General features: G+C 40.1%; 1 protein-coding gene and 1 pseudogene across 1 annotated transcript; both read left to right on the top strand.

Annotated features, from left to right (window-relative positions):
• Positions 1 to 3053: 3053 nt before the first annotated feature.
• Positions 3054 to 6846, top strand: LOC130459198 (ubiquitin-like-specific protease 1). The gene is made up of 6 exons (XM_056826407.1): positions 3054 to 3356; positions 3436 to 3615; positions 3708 to 3812; positions 5999 to 6068; positions 6182 to 6280; positions 6382 to 6846. The coding sequence occupies exons 1-6, from the start codon at positions 3187 to 3189 to the stop codon at positions 6478 to 6480; spliced, it is 723 nt and encodes a 240-aa protein (XP_056682385.1). The 5' UTR covers positions 3054 to 3186; the 3' UTR covers positions 6481 to 6846.
• A 6401-nt stretch (positions 6847 to 13247) lies between these two features.
• LOC130460470 (uncharacterized) lies at positions 13248 to 13348 on the top strand (annotated as a pseudogene).
• The last annotated feature ends 8464 nt before the right edge of the window (positions 13349 to 21812 follow it).

Below are 21812 nucleotides of genomic sequence, written 5' to 3'. Positions count from 1 at the left end.
TTTGAAAACATTCCTTAGGTTCTTTGGTTCAAAGTTGGGTTCGAAAACGTCATTTTTGCCTAAATATGTACTATAACGACCCAATTACCCTTAAATGTGGAATAATAGATTAGTACGAGGCTTTAGGATAGTGGTGGTTGTTCAAAGGATGATGGATGGTTACACCTGATACTTCTTTATTCAGGGAATTTCCATACTCCTTGAATTCTTATGCAACTGGTCTCTATATTATGCTCATGGAGCTGGATATTATGTCATCCATGTTTGCACTCCCAAACTACCTCCCAACCCGGAAAAAAAACATCTTATTTGGATTTAAGTGTCTGCTAAGTTCCTGTGTACCATCTAATTGCTGGTTGTTAGTATCTGAAGGTTATTTCAGGAGCTTGGTTGTGCTTTCTTTGTTGCTTAATCTTTAAAGAACAGTCTGTTTTTGGGTGGGTTTGTGGACCAAAATTTTGCATATTCAAATTCATTCCCCAGCATTTGTACAGAACTGATCAGAACTGACCAGTTCTATGCACTGATCTGCACAGCTCAGATCAAAACTGTGCAGATCAGTGCACAGAACTGGTCAGAACTGATCAGTTCTGTGCACTGATCTGCATAGTTCTGATCTGAGCTGTGCAGATCAGTGCACAGAACTGGTCAGCTCTGACCAGTTCTGTGCACTGATCTGCACAGCTCAGATCAGAACTGTGCAGATCAGTGCACAGAACTGGTCAGTTCTGATCAGTTCTGTGCACTGATCTGCACAGTTCTGATCTGCACAGTTCTGATCTGAGCTGTGCAGATCAGTGCACAGAACTGGTCAGCTCTGATCAGTTCTGTGCACTGATCTGCACAGTTCTGATCTGAGCTGTGCAGATCAGTGCACAGAACTGGTCAGCTCTGATCAGTTCTGTGCACTGATCTGCACAGTTCTGATCTGAGCTGTGCAGATCAGTGCACAGAACTGATCAATTCTGACCAGTTCTGTGCACTGATCTGCACAGTTCTGATCTGAGCTGTGCAGATCAGTGCACAGAACTGATCAGAACTTTATTTTTATTTTAAAATCCTGCTTTTGAAGGTATGTAATTTTAATGATTTTCCAATGCAGTAGCGTCAGGCATGGATGAAGATCAACACGCAAATTCAGGTCCTTCTAACAAATCACCAAATCAAGTGCCCCAAAAGCAAAAAAAGAAGCCAAGAGGCCCTACAAAAGGAATAAAATCCATGCCCGGGGTTCCAAGAAAAATTGAATGGGATCACTTGGACCGACCCACAGGGAAATGGGCAACGGATTACAAGAATCACATTGGCGAGATAAGTCGCGCAAAGGTTTCAATATTGATCAGAACCTGGGAAGATGTTTCACATGGAATAAAAGACACTTTGTGGGAAGACGTCAAGGTAACCGGTTTTATTTTGGAAATTCAGTTGTACATATCTACGTGTCTTTTTCATGTGCTAAAAGACTTTCTTGTTCCTTTTCTTTTTCTTTCATTTAGAGAGAATTTCATATCACAGATGAAACTAAGAAAGAAGTTGTCTTAAAGAGTTGTGATAAGCGTTGGAGGGAATTCAAATCAAGATTGACGACTGGTTGGATTCGGGGTACAAGGAAAAGGCCAAAAGATGAAAAGATGCCATATGATTTGTATAGTTATATAACTAAGGATATATGGAAGGAATTTGTGAAGATACGTACCTCCGAAGAAGCTGAGGTATAAAAATTATTCTTATTTAAAGTCTTGTTATAATCTAAGTTTTATTTTGTTGTAATAATTTCTTTTACCCCCCTAAAATTAGGAAATAAGTGAGAAAGCAAGACAAAGTCAATCTTTCAACATATATCCTCATCATATGGGACAGAAATCATATGCTGAAATGACAAGTGAATGGCAGAGAAAAGGGTACATTCCCTCAGTTTCTTCGTCATCTGAAGGTTCCTCTGCGTCTACAATTTCTTCAAGTTTGCCGAGTAGGACATGTTTATGGCTTCTTGCAAGATCGAAACCAGATGAGAAAGGAAATCCTTACTTGCCGGATGAGGGCACACAAAAGGTCAAAGAAAATATTGTAAGTTCATTTAACAATTTTGCGTAATGTTGTGATTCCTCTAATTTCATATATGTTCTTAAATATGAAACCAAGTGTTGAACTTTTCTCAAAACCATTTGATTTCATGTAGGATGAATGGAAAAGGAAACAAGATGAAGGGGAATTTGTTCCCAAAAGTGCACGAGATGATGTCTTATCTCGTGCACTTGGTAAGACTAAAGAAGGGAGACCACTAACATTTGGTGGTGGAGTAGGCATCAAAGCTGTGTGGGGGACCGGAGAGCGGCGTAGCTTTCGACGGTATGGAGATGCGGAGATGGAGGAAATGGAAGCAAGAGTGACCAAAAGGGTCAAAGATGAGACAATACAAGAGATGAACTCCAAGATGGATGCCATGGTCATGGAGAAATTTATCACATTTGCTAAAGAACTTGGTGTCCAAATACCAAGCCATATGAGGATAGACGCAAATGTTCATAGTAGTTGTCGTTCCGGGGGTTTAGATCCATTTGCCGACATTACGGTATGATAATTTGTGTTTTTCAAGTACTTTGTTTCTAGTTAATTCTATTGAACTTTTCTAACATGTTACATTGTATTTGCGTTATTGTTCAAAATAAATAATAAGGAACCTGTCCCGTGCCATCTATACCTGAACATAGGCTCGGAGAAAGTCTTTGTTGCCTATGGTACCATATGTCCAGAGTTGCTCCTTGATCACCACAACGACGTCACGTCCGATAACGTGAAAGTGAGCGTTGATGATTTTGAGCCCGCGTACAAAGAAGCTCCCGTCCCCGTGCCTTCTCAATATATTAAGAAACTTGCTCAAGCTCATGGTACCTTCACTCAGTGGCCAAAACATTTGGTGTCGCTTACGAATGAGGAGGTAACTAACATATGCATGATAATTTGAAGTAGAACTATTATACCATGTATGCTCACTAATATGTATATCGTTATTTGAAAATCATACCTCAGGTAAACAAGCCTACAAGTAAAGAGCCTAAAGGGAAAGGGAACAAAGGGAAAGAGATAGTGGTTGGGGGAAGTGGAACAAAAGCGTCCAACACTAAATCAAAAACCTATTTCCTTGAAAATTATAAAGTGCAAAATTTGAGTGGTAAGTGCAATGTGATGAAAACTATGATGTTGGGATTAAAAGAAGGGGAGCACGTTAAGGTACATTGCACTAAAAGGACATTCAATATGGAAAAGGACTTTGAAATTAGTGTCACCGTTGAAGACACCGATCAACTTCTCTCGGGAGCATGGCTCAATATATCAATAATACAAGTTTTTGCTACGTGAGTTACCTAAATTCATATTTTGCCCCTAAATTTGATTTTTATGATTGTCTTAACGTTCTTACACTCTATATTATAGGGCTTTGAGTGAGTTGTGTTTTCACGATGATTGTCACCCCAATAGTATTGGATTCATGTGCCCGGAGATGATCTCGGCCACCATGTTAAAGTCCGATGCAGATCGAATTCTATTGTACATCACGAGGTCCATGAGTGCACTTAGTTCTAAGACATTCATCTTATGTCCATACTACGAAAAGTATGAAAATTACTTTGAACTTCGTTTTTAATTGATTGTTATAAATTTAACTTTTTTTTTTCTAACTACATACGTTTATTGTTTGTATGTAGGAGTCACTGGATGCTTTTAGTTCTTTGCTTGTCTAAACGTGAGGTCTACATATTTGATTCTCAACAGAAGAAGAGAAATTTGATGATTAAGGAGCCATTAAACAAGTAAGTAAAGTATGCATATGAAAATGCCATTTTTGCCAAAATTTTTGCCTTAGGTTCTTTAGTTCAAAGTTGGGTTCGAAAACATCATTTTTGCCTAAAAATGACCTAGGACGACCCAATTAGCCTTAAATGTGAAATAATAGATTGTAAAGGGACTTAGAAAGTTATAACTATGCATATGAGACGTGTAATAAGTTTGAAAACATTCCTTAGGTTCTTTGGTTCAAAGTTGGGTTCGAAAACATCATTTTTGCCTAAAAATGACCTAGGACGACCCAAATAGCCTTAAATGTGAAATAATAGATTGTAAAGGGCCTTAGAAAGTTATAACTATGCATATGAGACGTGTAATAAGTTTGAAAACATTCCTTAGGTTCTTTGGTTCAAAGTTGGGTTCGAAAACATCATTTTTGCCTAAAAATGACCTAGGACGACCCAAATAGCCTTAAATGTGAAATAATAGATTGTAAAGGGCCTTAGAAAGTTATAACTATGCATATGAGACGTGTAATAAGTTTGAAAACATTCCTTAGGTTCTTTGGTTCAAAGTTGGGTTCGAAAACATCATTTTTGCCTAAAAATGACCTAGGACGACCCAAATAGCCTTAAATGTGAAATAATAGATTGTAAAGGGCCTTAGAAAGTTATAACTATGCATATGAGACGTGTAATAAGTTTGAAAACATTCCTTAGGTTCTTTGGTTCAAAGTTGGGTTCGAAAACATCATTTTTGCCTAAAAATGACCTAGGACGAGCCAAATAGCCTTAAATGTGAAATAATAGATTGTAAAGGGCCTTAAAAAGTTATAACTATGCATATGAGACGTGTAATAAGTTTGAAAACATTCCTTAGGTTCTTTGGTTCAAAGTTGGGTTCGAAAACATCATTTTTGCCTAAAAATGACCTAGGACGACCCAAATAGCCTTAAATGTGAAATAATAGATTGTAAAGGGCCTTAGAAAGTTATAACTATGCATATGAGACGTGTAATAAGTTTGAAAACATTCCTTAGGTTCTTTGGTTCAAAGTTGGGTTCGAAAACATCATTTTTGCCTAAAAATGACCTAGGACGACCCAAATAGCCTTAAATGTGAAATAATAGATTGTAAAGGGCCTTACAAAGTTATAACTATTCATATGAGACGTGTAATAAGTTTGAAAACATTCCTTAGGTTCTTTGGTTCAAAGTTGGGTTCGAAAACATCATTTTTGCCTAAAAATGACCTAGGACGACCCAAATAGCCTTAAATGTGAAATAATAGATTGTAAAGGGCCTTACAAAGTTATAACTATGCATATGAGACGTGTAATAAGTTTGAAAACATTCCTTAGGTTCTTTGGTTCAAAGTTGGGTTCGAAAACATCATTTTTGCCTAAAAATGACCTAGGACGACCCAAATAGCCTTAAATGTGAAATAATAGATTGTAAAGGGCCTTAGAAAGTTATAACTATGCATATGAGACGTGTAATAAGTTTGAAAACATTCCTTAGGTTCTTTGGTTCAAAGTTGGGTTCGAAAACATCATTTTTGCCTAAAAATGACCTAGGACGACCCAAATAGCCTTAAATGTGAAATAATAGATTGTAAAGGGCCTTAGAAAGTTATAACTATGCATATGAGACGTGTAATAAGTTTGAAAACATTCCTTAGGTTCTTTGGTTCAAAGTTGGGTTCGAAAACATCATTTTTGCCTAAAAATGACCTAGGACGACCCAAATAGCCTTAAATGTGAAATAATAGATTGTAAAGGGCCTTACAAAGTTATAACTATGCATATGAGACGTGTAATAAGTTTGAAAACATTCCTTAGGTTCTTTGGTTCAAAGTTGGGTTCGAAAACATCATTTTTGCCTAAAAATGACCTAGGACGACCCAATTAGCCTTAAATGTGAAATAATAGATTGTAAAGGGCCTTAGAAAGTTATAACTATGCATATGAGACGTGTAATAAGTTTGAAAACATTCCTTAGGTTCTTTGGTTCAAAGTTGGGTTCGAAAACATCATTTTTGCCTAAAAATGACCTAGAACGTACGACCCAATTAGCCTTAAATGTGACTACTACGTATATAATTGCATTTACATGTGTAAACAAAGTATATAATTGCACTTACATGTAAAATATTCTTTGCATTTACATGTGTAAACAAAGTATATATAATTGCATATTTTATCGAATGTGTAGTGCTTTTCGGAGTTACAAGAGACTAGGTGGACAATCTAAGGGAACTAAATTAACATGGATTCCAGCACAGGTATATATATATATATAATTAGTTTATTATTTACCTAAGAAATAAGTTTTTCAAAATTATAACATACAATGTGATAGAAATTTTACTTGTGTTATTTATTTTAATGCATTTAGTGTGCTCAACAACCGGGATCACTAGATTGTGGCTACTACGTCATGCGTTTTATGTACGACATAATAATGAATCATGCTAATAGTCAAGATCTTACTAAGGTATGTTCTCATAAACTACGTACTTTATATAATAAATTGAAGTACACAAAACTATTATATTGATCAATCGTTGATAAATTGAATTATTTACACTTTTTTAGGATTTTTCAAGAACATTGCCTTATTCAGCGGAGGAGATTAATGAGGTGAAAGATTTTTGGGCAGATTACTTCATGAACAATGTCGAATTTTTAGCTTAATTTGTAATATGAACTTGATCTCTATCTAGCTACGTACCTTTGTTGTAATAATTTTATGTTTGTTGTAACATGTTGGTTGATCGATCTATGACGAATTTAATTGCCTTTTATTGGGAACGTTAATTACGTTGTAAACTTTTGTGACAGGTATTAATTATAAATGTATTCCCGGTATTGGGAATGAACCGTCTAATTTCAAAGACGATCATGTCGGAATTTCCAACTAATATTAAAAAACGAATATTTTTTTTAATAAAAATAAGTCATTTGCAACGCACGTTAGCTCAATGTGCGAGGCAAATGACTTAATTTTTTGGCGCTAAAATTGTCATTTGCGTCGCACATTAAGCTATTGTGCGTGGCAAATGACTTTTTTTTTTTGCGCCTAAAAGTCATTTGCGTCGCACAATTAGCAAAAGTGCGTTGCAAATAACTTTTCAACATGGTGCCTGAAAAGTCATTTGCAACGCACATTAGCTAAATGTGCGACGCAAATGACCCTTATTTGCGTCGCACAATTAGCTAATGTGCGTTGCAAATGACTTTTCAGGCACCATGTTGAAAAGTTATTTGCAACGCACTTTTGCTAATTGTGCGACGCAAATAAGGTTATTTGCGTCGCACAAATGTGCGACGCAAATGACTTTTAGTCATTTGCGTCGAGAGCTTTTGCCACGCACGATGTGCGACGCAAATATGCTTAAAAGTGCGATGCAAATGACCCTTTTTCCACTAGTTAGATCATGTACACCAAAAAGGAAACAAAAAGAAACAAACACAAAGAAAAAGAAGAGAAACTAAAAATCAAGCTAAATCAAACTAAGAAAACAAAGAAACAAGCATGTGTTGGTATGATTTCAAAGCAAAGAGCATCAACAAGTAGGCATCCACAAACAAAACTCCCCCCAAGCTAGAATTAGGCCATGTCCTCAAGGCCTAAAACTAAGCAAGGAGGGGCACAACTACCCATCCACCCAAATGCCCCAACATGATATATGCCCGTCCCCTAAAGAATGCATAAGAGTCGGAAGGATGTTACCGGAAGTATCGTGGGAGCAAGTCCCGCAAAGACCCGTTAAAACCCGAACAAACTCACCAAAAATGGACGGACAAGGCACAAGGTGGAAAGTGAGAACCCACCGCAAAGAATCATACCAAAACAGTGCTAAAAAACAAGCAAGAAAAATTGTTAGTAGACAAGGGCCAAATGGCCAAAACACACCAAAAACATCATCAAAGACTCATCATCATCATATACACAACCACATGAAGTGGCAAGAAGACCATCAACACCAACAAGCTGCAAACAATCCCAAGCAAAACCCCCACTCTGCAATGCTCCCCCAAGCTAATTGCAAGCATACCATCATATCAAGATGGGGGAGAAAAGGAGGGAACCCTAAGAAGAAGGACCCGGGGCATGCGCCTTACCTTTGCATCATAAATCCTCCAAAAGTCATCCCGCTCAAGGCGATGGGCACGAGCCACATCGTCGGTGAAAGGGGTGACATTGTAGGTGGGGTCCACGTCGGGCCCCGAAGCATCGGTGTAAAGCGGCCAACCATATTCGGGCCGAAGGGGGTAGTTGCCATGGGGAGGCTCTCCTCGGGGACCATCCCAACCTCCCATGTACCCCCTAGGCCACCCGGTGAAATCCTCGGGCCAACCTTCTGGCCGATCAACCGGTGGGGGAGTAGGATAGATGGGGTCACCTCGGTAGTCACTCCCGCCCATCATGGTATAATCATAAGGCGGAAAAGAGGGAGGAGTGACTCCGGGTTGGGATGGGCCCGTCCAATACGGGTAGGTAGGTGTACGCTCCTCATTCCAACTAGGGATGGGCCCTTGTTGGGGAGGGTGATAGGGATAGTTGACATAGGGGGCAAAATCCCCTTTGTCGACATGAAAATCGTACACCCGCCTACTGTAGTATGACGAGTCAAAATCCGGATAAGAATCCCCCGTGCGGCTTCCTTGTGAAGCAAGAGAAGCCAAGGTGTTAGCTTGGCTCTCTTGTCCTTGCAAGATAGCCGCAAGGGTGGATTGCAAGCCGTGGAAATCAAAAGGAGAGAAAGAAGAGGACATACCACCCTCATTAGGGGAAGGCTCCAAGATAGGAGGACTACGGGGAGGACCATGTGGAGGAGAATCCGAATTGGGTTGAGGAGGAGGAAGCCGCTGTGCTTAGGCAACGAATCGCGGGTCACGGGAAAGCAAGTACCGGAGATTAGGAGTCCAAGAAGTGATGGCGGGATTGGGGAGGATGCACCAATCTCGCTGCTTTACCATCCAAATATACTTGTCGTCCTTGGTGGCCTTGATCCACTTGGCATTGGAGAGTGTCCTCAAGTCAAGGAACTCCCCTCCGGGAACCTCATCCAACTCAGCTAAGATGTCCTGATAGGGATCACCGGGGAGTGCCCTCAAGAGAAGAGTGAGCATCCCTCCTAAGAGAATATCCCCACAAGTCGGTTTCCCATCCCGATGCTCAATGATTCGGGTGATCAACAGCTGCCCAAAATCTAGGATCCCCTCATTCTTCTCCGTGGCTAACCATAGGGCGCCAAGTTCCGCACTAGACAAGGATCCGGTGGCCCCCTTTGCAAAGACCGCATATAGGAGCATGCGGTTCAAGTAACGGATGGCGGGGTGGTGAAAAGAAGAAGACTTGGCCGAGGAGGAAATCAATTTCTTCTCCTCTCCCGTGAGCTCTCCCCACCAAATATTCTCATCATAGTTGTCCACACACTCCGCCACCGGATTAACGATCAAACCCCGGTTCGGGTGAGTGGTAAAGAAATCATTCGGGTTGATGTTAAAGAAATCATTGTTCGCCTCGTCGGTGAGCACGTGTTGATTATTGAAAGCTTGGAAATGAAGCTCAACCGACTCTTTTCCATTGTCATGCACCCGGCGCCTCCTAGCCGAGGAAAGAACCTCAAGAGTGACCCTCTTATAAGTTTTGGCATTCATGGTCACAAAATCCTCAAGCTCAAGCCCCGCAATTAAAGCGTTTAGCTCCTTTTCGAACCCCAAGTCCTGAACGGTCTTCTTGTGATAGAAATTTGTCGGGCGGATGTTCCGCTTAGACAATTCCTCATAGTAACTCCAAGACCGTTGCTCTGGAAAAACAATTTCGTAGGTCTCGAAGGCCGGAGGAGTGATAGCCTTCCTCTTGTTCGCTTGGGGGTTGGGTCCCTTCTTTGTACGCTTGGTCATCATAATGAATCTTAGGGACAAAAATCTACACACAAGCAAGAAAAGAGACACAATGCAAGGCAAAAGGAAAAACCAAGTTAGTAAAAAAAAAACTACAATCTACTATCAAAATTATCACCAACAAGTATCACTTCATCACTCAAGTTCAACCTAAACAATCCTCATCAACCAATCCTCATTATCCAAAAACAACAACCCATCAAGAATTCCACCAACATTTCACCAAAAATCGATCAATAGACTAGTCTTGACAAATATTCACAATGAAACATGCATAATAAGTGTAGACTAGCAAGGAACAAACACAAAAACAAACATGCAAATCCAAACAATCAAAATCAAAGATTTCAGAATTTCACCCAAGTAGTATTAACAACGAGCTTAAATGTAAAGAACAATGAAGAAAGAAGGGAAAGAAATCGTCACCACAAGTAAGGGAGGTAGACAAGATCACCCAAAAGCAAACTCCAATGCTCTAATCACAACAAGGAATCACAAAATCAATGTTCAACCAAACCCTAGAAATTTGGGGTTTTTTGAGAAAAATCCGAAATTATTGGTTTTGAAGTGAGGAATGAGGATGAATTTGTGAATGTGGGTGGTGTAGAGTGAAATGTGTGAGAAAGATTGAGTAGGAAATGGAGTTTTGAGGAGTTGGAGTAGAGAGAAAAGTAGAGAGATGGTGAAGAAATGAGAAGTGAGGTGAAGAAATGAAAAAGAAAGGGGACGGATTTTCCAATAACACGATCGCAGAACAGCTCCGCCCGACCCGTGCTAGCGCACGAAATAACCGTGTGATCGCACGGTTCGAGCCCGATCGCACGCCCAACAGCGCTCGATCGCACGGAAAGGTTGGGAGCAACTGCCTCGATTTTCCAGTTTCGAGCGACCACACGAATCAACCGTGCGATCGCACGGAACTGGAATTATGTTTCTTGGCTTGCTCGACTATTGCACACCCATCTCAACATATTTATTATGAAAAGAAAAGTAAAAGGATGAAAACACACAAAAACAAACCAGTACAAGAGTTAGACAACCGGGTTGCCTCCCGGGAAGCGCTCGTTTAACGTCATTAGCTTGACGGACCCCCCCAAAAAAGGTCAAGGGGGATCAAACATGACCAACTTTGGGTCAACACTAGTCACCATGCACTTCTTTGCCCCTTTGGGCACAAAGATCTTACCGATACCGCCTTTCAAGAGACGAAAGCCAAACGATCCACCAACATGCCCCTCCTCGGGAATTGATGGAGTCTTGACCTTCTTGGACTGCTTGGCTTTCTTAGCCGACCTATGGAACACCTTGGAGCGTTTAGCTCCATTAACATCTTCATCATGCATCTCAAATAGCTCGGGGATGGTTACAACATCATCAAACTCATCCCCAAGAGTCTTTGGATCTCCATTGACTTCCTTTTCACCGAGAGAGGACCTAGCAAGCTTATTAGCACACTTAGAAACATGAAAATCGTTAGAAGAATTAGCACAAGTATGGTTGTTCTCAACACAAGCAAGAGTGTCGATTTTCATGCAACTTTTCATTTTGGGACAACATTGATCATCAATAGTGAGCTTGAAGCTAGCTTTGGCATCTCCAGCCTTCAAGGTGATAAGTCCCCCTTGCACATTGATAAGGGCACCCGCGGTGGCTAAGAATGGCCTCCCCAAGATAATGGGGGTGTGGGCATCCTCATCGATGTCCAAGACAACGAAGTCAACAAGAAAAGTAAGCTTGCCAACTACGAGGGGAACATCCTCAATCCTACCCAATGGAAACATAACCGATCGATCGGCTAGTTGCAATGACATAGCGGTAGGAGAGAGATCACCAAGAGTAAGCTTCTCAAAAATCTTATATGGCAAGATGCTCACACTTGCCCCCAAATCACAAAGAGCATTCTCAAATTTTAGCTTTTGAATGCTACAAGGGATAGAAAAACTCCCGGGATCATTGAGTTTTGGGGGAAAGGAGTGCTGAATTAGAGCGCTACAACTCTCCGTGAGTTGAACGGTCTCCTTGGGTTCACACCCTCTCTTGCCACTAAGAATGTCCCTCATGAATCTTGAGTAGTGGGGCATTTGTTTGAGTTCCTCGGTAAAAGATAATGACACATAAAGTTTGCTAATGGTTTCCCAGAATTTGTGGAATTGGTCATCCATCTTCTTACCGCAAATCTTTGAGGGTAGGGGGGAGTAGGAGTTAGGAGAGGAAGAAGGGTAGTCTCTTTCGACTTATCACCATCACTCATGCCATCGACATGAGACTTCCCTTCCTCATCATCATGGTCCGAGGACTCATCTCCCTTAGAATTTCCCCCCCTAGAGCATTGAGCTTCAACATGCGTAACACCATCATCTAAAGTCTTCCCACTCCTTGTCACAATTGCGTACATTTGCTTAGGAGGTTGACCTTGGGGTGGGAGACTTGTGTGCACTTGTTGCTCCTTGATGGTGCTAGCAAGTTGAGCAAGTTGGGTCTCTATCATCTTAAGATGAGTATTGGATTGCTTGAATCCATCCTCAAATTCAACGTTTTTCTTGGCTTGCGCCCCCACAAACGACTCCATGAGAGCCTCAAGATTCGACTTGAGAGGCGGGAGTGGTGGAGGTGCAACGCCATAACCACTTGGGTTGGATTGATATTGGTTGACAAAGGTCCTCGGTCCATTGAATCCGGGAGGTGGCAAATGAGATGCACCATAAGGAACTCCCGAGTTCAAAGGATAACCTCCACTTGAGGCACCCCTAAATTGCCCATAAGAGTAGTTATAACCCCCTCCACCTTGATGGTTAGGATTATAACCCCCTTGGTTGTATTGGCCTTGATTGCCAAAACCTTAAGATTAACCGTAGGGCTCTTGGCTTTGATAGCCTTGTGCTCTATAGCCACCTCGGCCTTGGTTATCATACCCACTTCCTTGGCCATAGCCTTGGTGGGGACCATACATGGAGGGCCCTCTAGGTTGCCTAGCAAAATTAGGATTGTTAGGGTTATCATTCCTAGACCTCTCATTGATGGCATTAGCATACTCTACATCAAAATCTCCTTCATACGAAGGGCCATAATCCACAAATGACAAGTTGTGAACTAAAGGGCATGCATCGGGGGAATGATTATAGTCTTGGCAATTTTCACAAAAGAATGTGCCCGGAGGCATCGAGCCATAAGAACTAACCTTGCCCTTCCCCTTATTGAGAAGAGTGGTCGAAGGAGATGGAATTGTGGACGGAGATGGTGGCTTGCTTGCTGCACTTCCCGCAAATGGTGTATTCTCAAGCTTCTCTAATCTCGATCTAAGCTTCTCTATCATCCGTGCTTGCTCTATGGCGTACACCGAACCCTTTCCATCCTCAATCCTACTTTTCCCATCATAACTTCTTGCACCTACATGCCAAGATTGGTAGTTTTGAACTACATCTTCAATTATCTCCTCAATTTGATCTTCCGTTTTGTTCATGATGGGGCCTCCCGCGCCCGCATCCAAACTTGTTTTCGAGCTTGGACTCAATCCTAGGTAAAAAGTTTGTAGCACCAACCACTTGGGAAGCCCATGATGAGGGCATTCCCTTTGGTACTCCTCGAATCGGTCCCAAGCCTCGAAAAGCGATTCATCACGGCCTTGCTCAAATGATTGAATCTTGTGGCGAAACTCCGCCGTCTTCCCATGAGAATAGAACTTGTTCAAGAAGGCACTAGTTACTTCGTTCCATGTGCGAAGTGAGTTGGGCTTGACCTCCTTGTCAAGCCAATCACTAGCACGCCCAAGCAAAGAGAAGCGGAACAAAGTCAATCTCACATAATCCGAGGTTACATCGTTGTGTTTTATTGTGTCACAATAGTGCTCAAACTGCTTGAGATGCTCGTGAGGCGACTCGTTGCTTTTCCCACAAAAGGGATGACTTTGCACCAAATTGATCAAGGCGGGCTTGATCTCAAAATTATTAGCACATGTTGTTGGTGCTTGAATCCCACACGTAGCCTCAAATGCTCCCGGTATTCCCAAGATTTAGTAACTTGACTAAATCTTAGAAAGTCCTTGTGTGCTCGCACAGGAATTTAGTGAGAGCCCACCGAAATTCCGTGCGAGCGGGCTCCTCTGCGGTGCGATCGCACGAAATCACTCATAGTTCCTGCATCGATTTTCCAGATTTGTGCGAACACACGAATTTGAGGCACGAGCGCACACACTGCCTTGACTTTTGGAGCCAACTCTGTAGACTCGTGCGAGCGCACAAAATGTCCGTGCGATCGCACGGCACCTGCTCGAGCAAATCTCAGCTGTTTTTCCATCATTTTCAACATTATCACCTGAAAACCACAAAGATGGAAAAGGGGAATAAAAGAACAGCAAAACTATATAAAACTAACAAAAAAGCATAATAAAACTCTATAAAATCCTAGCCTAGAGCGACATAAATGCCGCTCATCACCCCCATGTTCTTAAAATGATTGGATTGTTTGAGAACATGAGAGCTTTCGATTCTAATGTCTCAAATGAGGTGGCCATTTGACATCATTCTCCATTCACTTCATAGTGGCTATGATCAGTTCAACTTGAACTACAACATGAATACTATGGAGAAAACTCTTACTAAGTTTCACCGTATGCCAAAAAACGCCGATAAGACGCTTAACAAGAGAATAGGCAAGACATGCTTATGGTGCGTAAGGGCAAAGGCGTCAAGAAATCTGGAAAGGGAAAGGGAAAGAAGGGTAAGGGAAAGGCTTCGCCCACACCCAAGTCCAACAGCGCCAATTCTGGAAAACAGAAGAAGAAGGCTCGTTCTCCCGGCGACTCTAAATGCTTCTATTCCAAGATAAAGGGGAATTGGAAGAGGGATTGCTTGAAGAGAAAGGAAGATGAGAAGAACGACAACGTTGATTCTACTTCATGTATGTATGTTATACATTGTAATCTTGCTAATTCTACTTCTTGGGTATTAGATACTGGTTGTGGCTCACACTTATGTTTTAATTCACAGGGACTATGGAGCAGTAGAAAGCTGGATAAAGGCGAGATGAATCTACGTATGAGAAATGGAGCACGAATAGCTGCATTAGCCATAGGATCTTACTTTATATCTTTGCCTAGTGGTTTGGTTTTGGAACTAGAAAATTGTTAATATGTTTCTAGTATCACAAGAAACATAATTTCGGTTTCGAGTTAGGATTCCAAAGGTTTTAGTTTTCGATTTGAGAACAATAGTTGTTCTTTTTACTTGAATGGCATGTTTTATGGTTCTGCACAAGAAGAAAATTGTCTATATGTGCTTGATACGAACAAACAAATCTATAACATAAATACCAAAAAGGCTAAAACTAGTGATTTGAATCTCACGTATTTGTGGCATTGTCGATTATACCATATAAATATAAAGTGCATAGAACGACTTCAAAAGAATGGACTTCTAGAATCATTCGACTTGGAGAAGATTGATCAATCCGTATCATGTTTACTTGGCAAAATGACAAAGCAACCCTTTTCAAAGTTGGGAGAAAGATCAAGCGAACTACTAGGGCTAATACATACGGACGTATGTGGGCCTATGAGTTTGATGTTAGGTTCTGATACATATAAACGAATATAAATCATGAGGAAAAACCATAAACGCCAGGATTCCAAATTAATTGCCACATAACAATTAGCATAATTAGGATGCATACTCATTGTAGCATACCCTCCCTTGCTGTGCCCGAACCGAACAAGAACAAGTCTTTAGGACTCCAAGTGTCGTCCCTCCGTAGAAAGTCCACAGCATGTCCGGATCCGCCTTAAGATTGACCAACTAGAATCGCCCTTAAGGTACTAAAATATTCGGCTATTATGGGCAAGGTGTATGACTGAATTTTTGCTCAAATTCTTACCTTTGAATACTTCAAACTCGTTATAAATTATGAGCCTTGATCTCATATTTATAGGCCATGGAATAAGCAATCTAATCCTACTAGGATACGAATTAATTAAATTAGAATCCTAGCAGAACTCTTATTGAATTAATTTATCTTTTTAGGATTAGGAAATTTAATCATTAAACGAATCCTATACGCTTTAGGTTTTGTATGTGAACACAAACACACACGCCAGCAGCCCACGAGGGGCGCCATGCGTGCGCGCGCGAAGCCCGACCGACGCAGCCATTCAGCCACGAAGGCCACGAGCTGCCTGCCCCCTTTGGCGCGCGCTGGGCCTGCCTTGCGGTGGGCCTGGTGCAACCTTGGGCTGGGCGTGTTGTGGCGCGCGATTGCCTTGCTGGACGCGGGCCTGGCTTCGTGCTGGGCCTTCGTCTAGCAAGCTCGTCCGATGCTAATTCGTACGACGCGCTTCCGATTAATTTCCCGATTCCGGAATTTATTTCCGATACGAACAATATTTAACATTTCCGATTCCGGAATTAATTTCCGTCTCGAACAAATATTTAATATTTCCGTTTCCGGAATTATTTTCCGATTCCGATAATATTTCCGATTCTGACAATATTTCCGTTTCCGGCAATATTTCCGATTCCGGCAATATTTCCATTTCCGATACGTACCATGTTTCCGTTTCCGGCAACATCTCCGATTTGGATAATATTTATATTTCCGATATGATCCATATTTCCGTTTCCGGCAATATCATCATTTCCGGTGTATTCATTTATTTGCCTTTGACGATCTCAGCTCCCACTGAAACCAAGATTCGTCGATTTCGAATATCCATTAGATAGAGTATTTAATGCCATTAAATACTTGATCCGTTTACGTACTATTTGTGTGACCCTACAGGTTCAGTCAAGAGTAAGCTGTGGATTAATGTCATTAATCCACTTGAACTGAAGCGGCCTCTAGCTAGGCATACAGTTCACTTGATCTCACTGAATTATTAACTTGCATAATTAATACTGAACCGCATTTATTATTTTCATTAAATGCATACTTGGACCAAGGGCATTATTTCCTTCAGTCTCCCACTTGTCCTTTGGGACAAGTGTGCATTTTCTAATTCATTTGTCGCTCGATGCTTGCTCTTGAACATAAGGTAAGAGTTGTCATCCTTATTATGTCCAGAGGTGTTTCTCGGTTTCAGAGTTCAACTGATCAAGTAAACAAATAATCATAGCCTATGATTCATCTGAGCACGGCCATGCATTTTACAGTTTCTAGCTCTCCGAGTGGCCTTGTACAACTTTCAGCATCTAATCCCGATTTATGGGAGGACAATCCTAATCTTGCGATCTTGAGATTAGACTTCGTTTGATAGGTGATTACCTGAGCGTTGCCTTTATAGCCTCCTTTTACGGTGCGACGGTTGACAACGTCAAAGTAAGCAGTTCTCAAACAAGTAATCTCAAATCACTCAGGTATTGAGGATTAGTGTCTAATATATAATTTTAATGAAATTTACTTATGACAGGTTTTCATCTCTTACAATAAAGTTTCATAGGTCTATCCGATACTAGTCATCACTAAGTAAGTATCTATGCAAATGATTGCGACATTTCCATGTCCACATAGTTCAAGAAACAGAACTACTAGCCACCTTGCATTCTAGTCGTCTAACGTTTTCTATGCGTCCATCTTTATAGAAAACTCCAACCAGGGACCTTTTTCAACTTTTGACATTCAAGTTCACTTGATAGACATTTCTTAGTCACAGGACTTGTCCTGACAGTCTATCTTGAATATATCGTCAAATTGAAGGGACTCATCATTTAATACTAAACGAAGATTAAATGGAATATGAAAATACATTTCATATATAATAAATGTTCAACCCCAATGTTTTACAACTATGGGCCTCAAACCCATCTTTAAAACAGTTCATGGAATTCAAAGCTATGCTTGATTTCCAGTGCTACAACGTGAGTGTTGCTTCTCACTTGTTGCATAGGATTAGTTATCATGCTTTGCCAATCTTAATATCCTTTTCATCGAATGTTCTTCGAGATATGATGATAAGATCTTTTGAGTATGTTTATTTTGTGATCTAGTCTTTCTTGCTACATTAGTGGTTCTACGCATTTTGCAATGAAGAACCATTAAGTCAACAGACATGTGATCTACCCAAGTTCAGTGAAGAGCTCTTTAACATAAACAACCCTGTTTTATTGCTTCTTAGGCAATAAGTACTTTTACTTCAACTGTATAGGTTGCTAGTGATGCTTTGGTTGGATTTACTTATCCAAGCAGTTCACAGATATGTGGAAGACTTTCCAGCTGTATCTTAGAACATAGAAATTAATATTTAATTTCCCACGCAACAACTCATGGTCTCCAATCCATGTTGCCATTTCAAAACACGATGCTCTATAGCTCGTCCTTGCCAATGGTTAACTCCAAAGGGATCTTGCTTGATCCTTTGCCAGTGTTTATGCGTGTAGCATCAATATTTAGCATATCTTTATTTCCTTGAATCAAGAACAAATTCTATGTACCCTTTCAAGTACCATAATTAAGTTATCCTTGATCTCAATCTAGTTGATCTTCACTTAGATCAATAGAGATTGGTATATGTTCGTCATGCCTAAAGTCATACGATACGTTTTTGGCGATCCTCATATTATATCATACATGATAAATTCGTTTGCAGAATAATTCCCAATTGAATTCTATTCATGTAACTTTAGCTCATCTAGTTTCAGTAGATACTAAATCCAGCTAAATTCTTTGACATATAATATAGGTTAAGAATCTCATTTAGACTCTTTGATGTTTAACTTAGTAAATGCATATACATAGTTCAAACATCCTTAGATTTATTCATATGGGTCGAATGTCTCCAATGGAGTCTTTCGTGTTTGATTTAGTAAATGACATTACTTAATCCAAAACAATATTATAAGATCTTTGTAAATAGATCTTAATACCCAGTATGTACTAAGTTTCGCCATGGTCCATCATTGATGAATAATTTCAAATCTAAGTCATTAGCATTTGAATGTCATTTCACAATAGAGATATGTGTGTGATACACATAGGACCAATTAAGTTTTTTTTTGTACTCCCACTAAACTTCTTATATATCTATAAGAATCATGTATATTTTATGAAACTAAAATACTTATTAGCTTCACTAACATACATTCCCAATTCCCAATTGCTTGCGTAAATCTTTCCTTAGATTTCATAAGCTAGCTTTCCTTTTCAAGCATTTATTTGGATCCATAAATCCTATGACATACCATGTACATAGTTTCTTCCAACATTTGATTGAGGAAGATGTTTTGTCATCTAATTGCCATATGTACCAATATGCAATCATTACTTGATTTATAGACTTGAGCATTACGATTATGCATGAGGCTTCAACACAATCCACGCCGTGAATTTGCTTGTAACCTGATAAGCGTGTTTTCCGTCGTTGATAGAAAACCAACTATGAAAACAATATTTATAAAACCACTTCAACTACCGGCAAGCGGTAAGCAAAGGGATCGTCCCAAAGAAACGGTAAATTATTGAGTTGGAAGTCAATCTACTTCGATCAAGGATTTGTTTTGAATTGTCACTTTTAAGAATCTAAAAACAAACAAAGAATTATGTAAAATTGAATCAAGAAAGGGAAACGTTAGGGAGTCGGGGATAGCCTAGGGAAACCGGGGGAAATCAATTCAACTATTTAGCAATGGTGATCATGCAACGAAATGGTGATTAGGCAAATGGCATCTAAAGACGAACTCGCCACCTCTCGGATAGGGAACGCTAAGCGTCTAATCCACGGAAGAGCTTTCGCCTAATCCTAGATTAAACTAACTAGCATATAATAGGTACCGCCATTTGATCACACAAGATAGGCCACAATGTCTTGCCAAACCTATCCTATGGTTCCACGGGAATCTAATCGAATAGCATTTGCAACTACCACTCAACTAGCATGGATATCCTATCATCAAATCTTATTTAATCACTTGAATCAACCAACAATCAATAATCTATTTCCCTAATTCATCCCCTAGTTTCTCCCCTTTCCCTAACCTAAAACTACTCACTAATCATTCTAAAAATCAAGCTATCCATTAGTTCAAAACTAGCAAACAAGAAATTTAAGGAGAAGAAGTAGAGAATTGAGAGTTCAATTGCACAATCAAATCACAAACTGAAAATCAAAATAACTTCATAATTGAAATCAAGAATTCAAGATATTAAGGAATTGAAAAAACAATTAACAACAAAGCAAGTGCAAGAATTAAGGAACTAAAAATTAAATTGCATAAAGAAGAGAAGAGTTGAAGAAATTACAGAATTGATGCTTGGAATCAAAGAGTTTCTCTCTCTAGCTTGAAGAACAAAAATCTCAAAACTTCTAAAAATGTATTTCTGAAAATAAAAGCGTAAATTGAAAATAAAGAAAATCCTATTTATACTAAACTAATAAAAGATTTAAACTCGAAAACTGAATCGCGCGCAGCCGTGCGAACGGGCAGACCCAGGTGCGATCGCACCAGTGCGATCGTGTTGTGCATCTGTGCGAACGGGCTCTGCGACGATTCTCCTCCTTCGTGCCGTGCGATCGTGCCCAACAACCGTGCGATCGCACGGCTGTAACTTGGCTAATTCTCATAAAATCCTCGTGTGCTCGCACAGGAATTCAGTGTGAGCGCACAGAAATTCCGTGTGCGCGCACACTTCTGTGGTGTGAACGCACAACATCCCTTGGAGTTCCTGCATCGATTTTCCGGATTCGTGCGAACACACACTTTTGGGGCACGAACGCACATATTGCCTTGGAGTTCCTGCATCGATTTTCCGGATTCGTGCGAACACACACTTTTGGGGCACGAACGCACATATTGCCTTGACCTTGGAGACAACTTTGTAGACCCGTGCGAACGCACGTAAATTCCGTGCGATAGCACAAGACCTGTTCGAGCAATTCTCAGCTATTTTCCATCATTTTCAACATTTTTACCTGAAAAGCGCAAAGATGGAATAAGGGGATAAAAATGCAGCAAAACTATATAAAACTATCCAAAAAGCATAATAAAACTCTATAAAATCCTAAGCCTAGAGCGACATAAATGCCGCTCATCAAACTCCCCCAAGCTAAGTGTTTGCTAGTCTCTAGCAAACAAAACTCAACTAGGGAAGAATGAGCAACTAATCAAATTCTAAAAATTTACCAAAATCGAAATCTAGCAAATCTAATCAAGGCAAGACTAAAAATGGAAAACGCAAACCAAGAAAAGAAAGAAAGAAAGAAAAGAAGAAGAAAAGAAAAGAGAAGAAAAGAAATTAAACTACAAAATCCAAGATGGGGGCCTTATTATGGAACAAGTATAGAAGAACACTAATATTACTAATCAAATAAATGAGTACACGCTAACTAATGTCCTAAATCGAGTGAAAGATTCGAGCATCAAGCAAAGCGAACTAAGGGCGGCAAGCACTTAGTCAATCCCCCTACATCCGGGCATACCACGTGAAAACTCTAGATCTTATTCACCTTTGAGAATAGCGTCTCAAGACACCGCGAAGGCGCCAGAAAATCAATATTAGGCTACCCGACATCTTAGCATGACAACCTTGTTCCTTAAGTTTGGCCAAATCCTCCCTCCACCGACAATGACTCAACTCTAAAGGGTCAAGAGGGCTTTTAGGGCGTAACGTAGGCTAGGGGTAAGGTGTGGAATAAATTTGGTAATTTGGTGCTCATACCTAAAGTGAAGCGCAATGAGAACTCAACTCAAGCATAATCAACCAAAAACAAACTCTTACCACTTATTTTGGGGTACCCCCAAGCTTATTCAACAACAATTCTAAACTACAACTCATTTTGCATTTTTTTCTTGATTTGATTTTCCTCTTTTTTTTTCGTTTCAAATGAAACTTTTCATGCCCTTGTTTTTCTCTATTTTTGGCTTTTTCAAAATTTAACTCTATTTTTTTGCTTTTTGCATCAATTATTCACTATATACAACATTCTTCCAAAACTTTGCCATTCACACCAAACAACATTCATTCCTCAACTTTGCATAATCAATCCAAAACATCAAGCATCATAACTCTAAGCTTTACTATCACTTCTAAGGGTGAAAACAAAACAAAGGCTATTAGGCTTGTATTGTGCTCATAAGAAATGAAGGGTCAAGGCTCAAATGGCTAGCAATGGGGCAAGTGCAAACAAAAACATA

This window comes from Spinacia oleracea, chromosome 4 (genome assembly GCF_020520425.1).
Source record: "Spinacia oleracea cultivar Varoflay chromosome 4, BTI_SOV_V1, whole genome shotgun sequence".
Lineage (NCBI taxonomy): Eukaryota > Viridiplantae > Streptophyta > Magnoliopsida > Caryophyllales > Amaranthaceae > Spinacia > Spinacia oleracea.
Note: the sequence above shows the minus strand (reverse complement) of the source record. Positions and strands in the feature narration are given on the sequence as shown.

Bases quoted from the DNA above. Each gene is read 5' to 3' on its own strand.
- LOC130459198 (XM_056826407.1), top strand. From the start codon at position 3,187: ATGAAAACTATGATGTTGGGATTAAAAGAAGGGGAGCACGTTAAGGTA. The intron at 3,616-3,707 runs GTATGAAAATTA...GTTTGTATGTAG, and splicing joins TTATGTCCATACTACGAAAA to GAGTCACTGGATGCTTTTAG. The intron at 6,281-6,381 runs GTATGTTCTCAT...ACACTTTTTTAG, and splicing joins ATAGTCAAGATCTTACTAAG to GATTTTTCAAGAACATTGCC.